At 42.6% G+C, this 12,135-nt stretch overlaps 1 protein-coding gene across 3 annotated transcripts in view; it reads left to right on the top strand.

Annotated features, from left to right (window-relative positions):
- The first annotated feature begins 7,156 nt into the window (after positions 1 to 7,156).
- Positions 7,157 to 12,135, top strand: part of LOC121458902 (tripeptidyl-peptidase 2) — a 60,684-nt gene continuing 55,705 nt past the window's right edge. For all 3 annotated transcript variants that reach the window (XM_041668279.1, XM_041668278.1, XM_041668280.1), the window contains exon 1: positions 7,157 to 7,371. In XM_041668279.1, the coding sequence (XP_041524213.1) occupies positions 7,207 to 7,371 (165 nt within the window). In that variant the 5' untranslated portion in view covers positions 7,157 to 7,206. The remainder of the gene's footprint in view (positions 7,372 to 12,135) is intronic.

Genomic DNA, 12,135 nt, shown 5'->3' with positions numbered 1-12,135 from the left:
TTTGCTACTGAGACATTCAATGAAAATAAAACAGTAGAATGTCATATTTCCTTGAGATGTGTTTACTCAACTTCTCTGCTCTATGTCTTGGTAGATTCATACAGTTGTTCCAGGAAGCTGGGGGAGGGGCATGGCTCTGTTCCATCCTACCGGGTAAGAGCTCTCCCTTCTGTTGACATTGCTTTTTCACAATCCTAATTGGAGAGTCCCACAGACCAGAAGTCTTTTTCCCACTCTACCCTTATGACTGAAGGGTGAGTGGGAGGAATGTTTGATGGTGGAAAAGGGTAGCTGAGCTGGAAAGGAGATAAAGAGGGCTATTTGAGATAGCACAGGATTGTCTTGATCACATTCCTTGATATGGGAAAACCCAGCCCACGGGTGGCACCATTCCCTAGGGCTATGCCCTGGAGTGAATACAACGGGGTGACTGAGCTCACACTGGCAATCATGTGTGCACGTCTTCCTCATTCTTGACTGTGGATGTGACGTGACCAGAGGCTTTAAATTTCTGCTGCCTTATTTTCCTAACAGTTCTGGACTATTACCTGAAACTGTGAGACAACCCCTTCTTTCCCTAAATTGCTGTTGTCAGGATGTTTTATCATGGCAACAGCCAGGGAAACTGAGAAACATCTATGCCATTAGTTACAGTGAATACCTATTCTTCTGAGTGCAGTCTTATGAGATGACTATACCCTTCTGGATTTCTCAGCTTGCGGCTCACACAAAATTTGACGGGTGAAAGCGTCTTCCACAGCCCACTTTCCCATGCTGCAGCTTTCTCCCGTGTTCCTTTTCCATCACTCAAGTTCCCCCAGTTCCATGCACCATAGGAGGCTTGCACATTGTGACACAGGTTCTGGCTATGTTGCTGGCGTCACCACAGGGAGGTGTTCTCAATGAGCAGATTGGATCTCTGGAAACTATTTCTACACCAAGACAGCATAACTGTAGAGGACATGAACGTTAGCCACATAAATACATAGATAGTCTATTAATCTCAGAGAGAATCATCCTAACTCAGCCCCTCCTGATCCTAATCCCAGAAATGTTTGCATACTCGACAATCTCACTGGATGTGAAGGCAAAATGTGAAGGATAGGTCAGAGAGGAAAGGGATGATGCTTTTAACAACACTGAATATATATCACAAATCTTTGGGGCTTCAAAGCTCAAATGTTTTTAGCACTTATAGTATACATACTATAAATGTGCTTATATAATATAGAATATATTATATATAAATATATTAAAATAAATATAAACATGCTTATGTGAATAAAATAGCATTGGTTTATCAGTTTCCATATCTTAGCGCCAAATATTTGTTCAAGGTTTCCCATGGGCCAGACCTCATCCTGAATAATGAACCTAATCAAAATTAGTTAGCATAGTCATAAGTTAGGAAACTCCCAGTGAAGCCCAATCTTGAATTAAGAAACTCAGTGTGAGGTTGAAGAAGAAAAATCAAGGTCCCGAAGAGCTCATCTTTCTGTCTCTGTCTCTCTCTGTCACGCACACACCGACACATCATACACACACACACACACACACACACTCCTCCTCCCCTCTCTCACACACACAAATGCATATACTCAGAGATGGACACAGACATATATAAGCCTGGCCTCATTTCAACACATGTATCTGATATATATATATATATATATATATATATATATATATATATATATACACTAAGTCCACAATTCTTTGGAGTAGCACAAATATATGGAATTACCTATTTAAAGGGAATGGTTATAAACAGATCCAAATAGAGCCGTCTGATGCCGGTATGGTTTCTTTGACAGACACAAGCCTCCAGAGAGCTAGCTGGCACATACGTGACTCTTTTTTGCACATGTTAAAATAGTGACATATGTGGATGGATGTAGCTGTAGGCCATTGAAAGTGAACATGTTCAGATTTGAAGGTAACCGGTGAATTTGGAGGGGGGAGAGTGTGGCTTTCAGGATGGAGCCTCTTGCATCAGTTAGTGTTAGCCTGAGGATTTCTACTGCTAACTGCATCCCCCAAAGCTCTTGACCGACTGCTTTGAAGAGGGTGAGCTTATTATAAGCTATTTTGTTCCACGGGTTTTTATTTTATTTTATTTTTATTTTTTTAAAAATCTTTTTATGGTTTATTTAACTTTATTTTATGTGCATTGGTGTGAAGGTATCAGATCCCCTGGAACTGGATTTTCAGACAGTTGTGAGCTGCCATGTGGGTGCTGGGAATTGAACCTGGGTCCTCGGGAAGAGCAGTCAATGCTCTTAACCGCTGAGCCATCTCTCCAGCCCTCCACCGGTTTTTAAATGATATGTTTGTAAATTATAGAATCTGGATCAAGCAATTTTTTCTATCTGGCTTTTGTTTTCAATGATTGTCACATAGGGAACAGGTAAAATGCATGTTACTAGATTCCTTCAAAATAGATTTCCCTGTTAGGGTTTGCATCCTCACACCCACTGAAAATCAGAGTGTCTGAATGGCCTCAGGGAGAACGAATGAATTTCCTCAATGCCTGTAGCAACCAACTCTGGAGGCTCCACCGCCTGAGATCTGGAAGATAAATCCAGCTGTGAAGCTTTGATTTACATCACAGTAGATATCTGGGCTATGTGCATATTTAATATATGTAGGTTCATTGTAATAGTACAGAGGAATGCATATATATATATATATATATATATATATTTTATGTACAGTATTTCAGTCCGGTTCTCCAGGAAACACAAGACAGAATCAAGTAAGCAAGGTTCTCCTGAGCGAAGTGAAGTGTTGTGTAGTCTAAAATCACATCCACACCTCTGGCAGAGGCATCAGCCTATGCTGTACACGTGACTTTGAGTCCAGCGGGAAAGAAGGTCGAGCTGTTGTATCCTAGATCATCATACTCACTAAGCAACACTTGACAAAGTCTTTGGAGAGTCAAAAAAAATCCCTCATCTCCCAGGAACCAGCTCCCTTGAGATCTCTACTGCAGTCAGTCCTGGGCTGGGAGCCCTCCACAGGAAGGTGTGGATTTGCCGCAAAGGTGGGTGACTTCAAAGCCTGGAGGGCCAGGGGGTGTTAAGTGCTTAGTTTCTACCTCTTTGAGGAAATCTGACTATGAAATGTTCTGTAAATCATAAGGTGCAGTCATACTGCGGTGTAATGAGCTTGCATTGTCATGTGGGCAGGGGTTGGGAGAAGGCACAATACATCTGACTCAGCACTTCCTGCTTTAAACAATCCTCCCTGGGAATTGCAGGGCATCCAGTCTCTTACTTAACCTCACACAGCAAGATAGATGCTTTGGTTTAATGACCTCCTTGGCATAGCCTTCTCTTCCTCCTCTCACATCTTAAGTCTTATTTTGTTTACCGATATTTTCATTGTTTCTCCTCACCCAAAATATTCTCTACTTATTTCCTTTCTATATCCAATGGTCAGGTTGTCAAGTAGCACAAACTAACTCAACACCAAAAAAAAAAAAAAAAAAAAACAACACCAAAAAAAAAACCCAAAAAACAAAACAACAACAACAACAAAAAACCCAAACAAAAAAAAACACCTCCGTCTAGGAATGTCATTGCACCAAAGGAAGAAAAAAATGTAAACGTGTGTAAATGAGCAGTACTATGGATAAATAATAGGTTTTGAGTTGAGTTAAAGTGGCTTCAGCTCTACATAAAATAGAGGGCTTCCAGCTATATTACAGCGTCACAGGCTGTTTTAGCACAATTTCCAGATGCTTCACATCTGGAACATTTTCTAAACTTCCTGAAAACGTGCCTATGATGGAAGGACATGTCTCTTCTCCTCTGCACCTCTTATTTCATGACCGGGTCTTCCATTTTTTAAATGGGAGACACATATCCTGAATATTGTCTTTTATTACCTACAGGAGTAGTAGTCTTGGAAGCATACAGAATGAACAAACTGAAATACTTTAACACTGAAAAATGAAACTCCAATATTCTGTACCATAGAAAAAATTTTATATCAATAATAAGTGTTTTTTTTTTTTTTTGAGAGCGTCTGGTTGTATAGCCCAAGCTGGCCTCCAGTTCAAAATCCTTTTGCTTTTACCTTCTACGAGCTAGGATTGTAGGTGCCACAACCAGGGACCACATTACATAAATAAATGTTAGTCTTTCAAACATACTCAGGGTCTCCTACACGGATCAAGTGCTGGGGGATGGTCAGGATAACCACAGCATGTAGTGCTCTCTGGGGTGTTTTGTATTTAATTTTCAACATTTCATTATATCCATCTTATCTCCAATCTATGCAAAGGTTATAGCCAAAGATGACATTTGTCATGGGTGGTTCATTGGTTCAAAAAGATGGGAGTAGCTGTACTCCCAGATCTGGTGGTTGTCACCTTTGAGACAGGAATATAATACTTCTGTATCCCAGTTTTGCTCCCTAAAAGGTAGCAGCTGATGGCTCTGGTTTTACAGGAGACGTGCATACACATGGAAATCTCATCCTTATCAACTCAAGCAGTCTGTTACTAATGCAAGTGTAGCTTATTCCTGCCACACATCTGTGTAAAAGCTGCCTTGTCTTTCCCCCCTTCCCCTCCCATCCCCTCCTTTTTTCCTCATTTTTAATCTTAAGATTTATTTGTATTTTTCATCAGCTTTGTAATTATAAGATAACAATCCAAAAGAAAAGTTAACATTTTGATCTCAAGAAATTATTAAAAATTACAATTTAATACATTTTATAATCTTATGTACTTATAAGAGAGATCGGATTTGTGGGGTATTTATAATGGAAGTCACATCTTCAAAAATGCAAATCACATCCAGATTGAAATCTGTAGAGAATGAAAATAAAATCGCAAAATGAGTGACTGAGTGGTTAACTTTTAGTGTTTGAGTGTTTTGTAAGTAAAGAATGTTAGGCATTGAACTGGCTACCTAGAAATCAGTGAGATAAAAAATGCTAGTCCATACGTACACCAGAAATAATGTCCTTTAGGTCTCCTAGTCTCTGACATGACATCAGATGTCACCTTAAAACTGTAGAAAAAATTTAAAAACTCGTGGGAGATGCAGCAAACAAACTTGAAATTCAGTTCTTAAAAATCCTGGCACTTAGTTTTCATAAAAAAGCAGTTCTCAGCGCTCACTGAGTAGGCATTCATACGCTGGTTGGTGGGCACAACACGGTAGGGTAGAAAGCACTGCAGGCAGACCATGAAAACAACTTAGTCTCAGCAGAGAGTTGTTTTGTAACCCGGGGCCTCCAGTCATTTCCTCTATGTGAAATGAAGTGGTGGCCAAGGCTCCCGTGAAGCTGCACATGAGTTCCTCCTGCCACTGCTGCATGCTCAGTAAAGTCCCTGGAGAGTTTGTCATTCTCTTTCCTCTGCTGCTCAGATACTTAAGTGCTTTCCAATTCTGTCCTAAAGGTAATGAATCATGGTTGGGAATGAAGATAGCATTGACCTTGCTGCCTTTCCCTCACCAGCAAGAGCAAACTCTTCAGGCCTTATAGAATGAACAATGAAGGCAATCAGCAGGAATTGCTGCAGACACCAGAGCAAAGTTTGAGGAGTCACTGGGAGGACTGTGGTTTGAAAAGTGACATATAAGGTATTCCATGCCTCTTGCCTCTTAGGCTGGAGTCCACAGAAATGCAAAGGGCCCATGATTGATTAGGAAAAAATTATTTTCCTCTCTGAAATTTCTTTTTAATTATGAAAGTAGTTAACTACTTACTGCTGTTTTGTTATCTGTGTGGTTTAGATATATTCAAATGTCACTTGCACTTGCTTTCCAATTTAGAAATCACGGTAGGCTTTAGTTTTTTATTTTTTTTTATAGAACTTATTTTTTTATTTTTATTTTTTGCTTTATAAATAATACCATTCAAAATTTCCACCTTCTCCCCTCTTCCCATTTCCCTCCCACTCCCCCACTCCCCCTTCCTCTCCCTTTCCAGTCCTAAGAGAAGTCAGGGTTCCCTGCCCTGTGGGAAGTCCAACCCCCCCCTCCCATCCAGGTCTAGGAAGGTGTGCATCCAAACAGTCTAGGCTCCCAAAAAGCCGGTGCAAGCAGTAGAATCAAATCCCAGTGCCATTATCAATGGCTTCTCAGTCAGCCCTCATTGTCAGCCACATTCAGAGAGTCCGGTTTGATCACATGATCCTTCAGTCCCAGTCCAGCTGGCCTTGGTGAGCTCCCATTAGATCAGTCACACCGTCTCAGTGGGTGGACGAACCCCTCGGGGTCCTGACTCCTTTGCTCATCTTCTCCCGGTAGGCTTTATTTTTTAAGACTTTATTTATTAGCCTTGACGCCGACTCTTGTTATTTAATGCAAAACAAAGCACATACATAATTATTTGCATGTGAAGCTGTCAACAACAAATGAGTTGTCATAAACTGTATTAATAGCTGTGAGAGGGTTTTACAAGATTGTCAGTGGGGCAATTAAGATTACCCTGGTAGGTATAGGCACAGCCAGCTCATTCAGGGACCACAGAACGCAGAAGCTGGTCACCCTCACTGAATATCTTAATGGGAAAAAAAAAAAAAAAAGCACTATGGTTTAAGGGCAGTGCTGAGCCTGAAGGAGAAAACAGGAACTTCGATGGAGAAAAGTGGGCAGAAATTTTTCAGGAATCCCGGAGGCCAAGAGCAGGCCCCGAAGACAAGAGGGGCCCATTTCGGTCCCGTGCTTTGTTTCAAGATCACTGGCGAACAGAATCGCCGACAAACCTCTTCCTGTTGACTAAGGCGCTGCCTCTCCCCACTCCATCCATCCACCTCACCGCCCCCAGAAAGCAGCGGCCACAGAGCCCGCACCGCTCAATCCGAGACCTCCGAGCCCGCAGCAACCGGCGGGGATCCCGCGGCTAGGGCGGGCGGCCCGGTCTTCTGACGGCGTCTCCCAGACAGTGACAGCTCGGACGCCGAGCCCCGGGCTCTCTGCTCCCCCTCTTCAGGAACCGGGCTCCAGCTGGAAGAGATCAGACTCCACCCCTGCGCCGCAGCCCAGCTACACGCCTACGTAGCGCCTCTCAGCGGCGCCGTTAGCTGACGTAGCGACACGTCATTGGCTCTGCCGCTCTTCCCGCACGCGATTGGTTCCCGGCGGCACGGCCCCGCCTCGGGCCCGCCTCGCCGGATGTCCCCGCGCCGCTGGTCCGCGAGCAGCCTGGCGGTTTGCCTCTTCCTCGCCCGTCCTCTAGACCGCGTCCATGGCCACCGCCGCGACCGAGGAGCCCTTCCCTTTCCACGGTCTTCTGCCGAAGAAGGAGACCGGGGCCGCCTCCTTCCTGTGCCGCTACCCGGAGTATGACGGGCGCGGGGTGCTCATCGCCGTCCTGGACACGGGGGTCGATCCCGGGGCTCCGGGCATGCAGGTGAGGCAGCGCCGAGGGCCCGGGACCGGAAGGGCCGAGCCGGAGGACGGGGCCGGACAGCTCCGGGCCACCGCAGGACCCTGTTCCTGCTCCACACAAAAGCGGCGTTGTCGGCGTGGCTGATCGGGATCGGGGGCCGCGGGGAAGCCCTGCTGGTCATCCGGGCGAGCCAGGCCCCACACCTCGTCGGGGTCCTCGCCCGGTCTCGCCGAGCCAGGATTTTACAGTTTTTAACCTTGGAGGTGCGGGGAGGGGGGGGGGGTGACACCGATGGGGCAGCAGTTAGGGATGTGGTTACAGATTGGTTTTGGCAAGACCAGCAAAGCGGGGTTCCCAGAAGACAACTCGGTCCGCTTCCGGAATGGTTTCTTCTGAGACTTTGGTATTTTTAAGTTATCTGCTGTGTATTTGAAATCTGGGTTAGACTTTTACATAAGGCACAACTAAATTGTTAGGGGCAAACTTTTCAGGCCTTAAGAAAATAGACTTTTTAAACGCCTCAGAACATAAAAAAAAGATATACTTTAGCTATGATTTTCTTAAATGACTTTATTTTCCTTTCTGCAAGTTAGAAGTCTTTCGGGGAGGGACCTTACAGAAAACTGATGTTTAAAAAAATGCCTCTGATTAAAATGCACTCTGTTTTTAAAGTAAACTAATCTTTTACTAAAACCTACTAATAAGTACTTTTCCAGCCGTTGTTGAATATCTTCCCTGACTAACTTATTGCCTCCTTTTCGGCCCTGTGTCTGTGTATCTATCAGATAGATGCATTAGATTGCATAGATAATATATTAACTTCTTCCTCACAAAGGAGGGATCCTTAATCCTTTATTCCTAGACCTTGTCCCCCCCCCCCCCCCCCCATCGTTAGTTCTTTCCTTGTGCAAGGGATGGGAAGGAAGCCTGTGTAACCACTCCATGGATCTCTGGGGAGTCCTGATCTGGAGGGTTTGTTGCTTCTTCCTTCCTCTGGAGCACAGCTAGTGGTGGTCCTGTCTGACAGAGACCCTGATTTAGAAGCTCAGGTAATGAGTTCCCTCCAGGTGACTACCCGTTGTTCTTTTATGAATGGTAATTGCTAAGGCGTGGTGACAGCATTGCCACATAGAGGGTTTGGCACACAGTGGAAATGCTGCCCATTACACAGCAGTGTGTGCTAGCTTGTTGTAGGATGCGTGGGAGAATAGCCAGGGTTAAGTGGCTGGCTGGTTCTTTTGTTAGAGGTCAGGCGGTTTTGGAGTAGACCTACTCAGTGGGCATTTGTGGGATTTCCAGCTCTGTTTATCAAAGTATTTTGTTCTGTAAAGGAACGGTTTTTACCCTGTAGAATTACTTGACAATTGAGAAAATCAATAAAGTGCTGAAGAAAAGTTTTAAATACTATCTTAAAGTCCTAAATAACAATAAATGTCTAGTAGGAGGAGTTTATGATAGGTCTATACTTTGTCTGAAGAGAAAATAATGTTGGATATTTACATACAACATAAATACTCAATAAAATATTAAAACCACATGAGAATATAAGATCATCAAGCATTAATTTTGTAGCTCTGTATATACATCATTAAGGTAAGAAAGAAAATAGAAATTAAAAAAAAAATAGAAGAGGGGACTGACCTGGCCATTTGGGATGCCAAATGGGATCTCAGTGAAGGACTTGAGACAAAAATGAGAACTTTGAGGGACAGAGTCAGTCGTCTCCTCCTTCGTTAACTTCCGTAGGCCAAGTCCTTTTTCTGTCACAGCTTCTGGGTGTCTTCAGAGTAGAGGGCGGGGCTGGGTGTGCGGACAGATTAAGGAGAGTAATCCTCCGTAGATGATGAAATGTTCCCTTAGCAAGCATTCAGGCCCCTGGTTGGTGCCCACTGCGCCATTAAATAACAAAGTCCTGGAAGCTGTGGGTGTTTCAGAGATAGAGCGGTAGGATGGTAGGATGGCGGGAAGACTGAGATCGTGGATGTTTTTTATGACCAGATAAAACTTGGTCGAGGCCGTGTCTACAAAAGCAATTGTAGATGCCGCTCTTATCTCAGCACTGTTCTGAGCTTCACTTTCCCAAACTTACCCACCAGAAGCAAACCTAGAATCATGTATTTGTTCAAAACCAAGTCAGTTTGCTTTTGAATAAATCTCCAAAAATTTGAATTCTATTGCAAGCCTTTCACCCCCCCCCCCCCAACTTTGACCTTTGGGCTTAGCCTCAGCACCACCTTTCACTCCGTGCTTCCCTCTTGAGCATTTGATTTCCATCTCTTCTAGGCACCTAGATGTTGCAGGTCCTAATGCTTGCCTTTGCCTGTGGTCCTTAATTTGCCCAAAAGCTTCCATAGTCACCTGCAAACTCCTGCTTCACCCTTTAAGACATTACTGATCTCATTCAGCCTTTGCCAGGTGTTTAGCTCTACTGTTAAGGTCTGTGGCTGTAGACATGAGTAAGCCAGTAACTTCCGGCTAACAGTGATTTTCGTTTTTCTCCCTTTTGTTCTCTTCTCAAGTTGTAAGTATTCCTAATAGTGCTTACATTTTTTCATCTTGTTACCCCGCCTTACATTTTTCCTGGTTAAAATTCTTGGAAAGCATATATCAAATTTATTTGGTATCAAATCTGCTAGTAATAATAAGTATTTTTTGAAAAAGACGTGCATGCATAATAGGGAACTGTCCTTTTAGAAAAAAAAATTTGAGGTAAATAGATACAAATAACTCCATGAAAGTTTTTTGTTTGTTTGGTATTTGTGTTGTTTTTTGATACAGGGTTTCTCGGTGTAATAGCTCTGGCTGTCCTGTAGACCAGGCTGGTCTCGAACTCACAGAGATCCGTTTGCCTCTGCCACCCGAGTGCTGGAATTAAAGGTGTGTGCCACTAGCACCCAGCTCAAATAAAGTATTTTTAGTGTGCCCACTCACTAAAATATTAATAAGTAACCCAATGTATATAATTGGTTTTATTTTAGTCTTAATGACTGTCATTTACTTGGGTTTAGTTTCTGCGAGCTGAGCTTTGTGTTCTTAGGGAATTTCTTGACTACTTCCTTAAACTCTTACTGTCTTGGATTATTATCTCTACTCCTCTGTTATCTCAACTGATAAGAAGCTTTCTAAAAGCAGGGATCCTTATAAATTGATCATGCTCTCGGAATAAAAGTTACTAAGTAGTAATCACATACTTAAATGTACATTTTCAATTTCTTCTGTTGAAATTTCAAGTAAATACTATTTTTTCTTTGTTTAGTGAACGTTTGTTTTTGATGGTTAGCAAACCTTTCGCCTCTTGTTCTGGTCTTTACAAATGTTTAATGAATAGCTCCAGCCCATACCATTTTCTGCTCCATAATAGCTACAGTGGAGAAATGAGCAACTTGTATTCCTGACATTTAGGGGAAATGGTAGGCGATTTCTTTTTATTTAGTTAGTATCCAGGAAACATTTCCCAGTCTCCCCCTCAAGGTTATTACTGTGACTTTCCCCATAATTCCAGTTTTCAGGCTTGCCAGCCCTCATCCATGCACCTCTCCTTCCTTAAAGATGGACTGCATATTTCCTGTTACTAGTTGAGTTTCCTTCTTATCCCAAGCCTCTACTGCAAAATTCTCATATGATTTTGCCTTTATATTTTTTTCAGCCCCAAATTCTTTTGTCTCCTAGAAAATCTCCAATAGAGTGAACAAAAATGTGTATTTTGTGTTTGTCTGCTCCTCTCTCCCTTTTTCTCTTCTCTATCTGTCTGTCTGTCTTTGTGTGTTTGGGGGTGGGGTGGGGGGGGTTGAGAGACAGAGAAAGACCACGAGCACTTCTTATACGTAAAACTTAACAGATATCATACATGGTAAACAAATCACTAAATCTCTTTGGCTTTTCTTCTTCTCACATACTGATAATGAGGTTTTGTTTTACTAGTTTGATCATGATTTTCATTGTGACTTTTTTTTCTAAATTGTCATATTGATTGAACTTTCTGGTTATCAGCCTTCTTCTAGTATAAATATCCAAGAAAGCTTATAGATTGCTGTTCAAACAAAACAAAAACCCTAAGCGTGACAGTCCCTTTGGAACTTGGTTTTTCAAGGCAGCATGACAAAGTTCTGCGTGTGATCCACAGCTGTACCTTCTTGGCCCTATCAAGAAAAAATGTGCCTTGTTTTCTCTAAGAGTCACTGCTTCTTTGAGTATATGGTAAATACAAAATTTTGCATATACTATAGAGGAAATACTTTGTGTTGGGGAAAAGATTCATGATAGTCAAATGATTTAATAGTAATGGCCACAACCCTGGTCCTAAAGATTTATGAATTTTCCAGGTAGAAGAAAAGTCTGAAGACTTTGTGCTTGTTACATTCTTGACATTTGTTATTTTCTTCTTTCTTTCTTTCTCTTTTTTACAGATCTTGTGTTTTCATGCCTGATTCCTGTTGGTGTGTGTGTGTGTGTGTGTGTGTGTGTGAGAGAGAGAGAGAGAGAGAGAATATATACGTGTGTGTATACACATACACGAATAGAGTTTTAACTAGTGTATATGTTCATTGTACAAAATGATGGGTTTCCCTATGACATTTTTATACGTGTATATCTCAACAGACAATAATAAATGGGAAAGTGATTTAGACAGCCCTCAAAAGTAGTAGGAAGGGCTTGTGAGGTGGCTCCGTGGTAAAGGTGCCTGCTGCCAATCCTGACAACTTGGGTTGAGTTGCCGTGTCCCTGTATGGTGGAAAGAGAGAACCAACTCCTAGACATTGCCATCTGACTTCCTGTGGCATGTTT

This window comes from Microtus oregoni, unplaced genomic scaffold (assembly GCF_018167655.1).
Source record: "Microtus oregoni isolate MIOR12 unplaced genomic scaffold, Mior012 000018F_ref0000195, whole genome shotgun sequence".
NCBI classification, from domain to species: domain Eukaryota; kingdom Metazoa; phylum Chordata; class Mammalia; order Rodentia; family Cricetidae; genus Microtus; species Microtus oregoni.
This window is presented reverse-complemented; position numbering and strand designations above follow the sequence as displayed.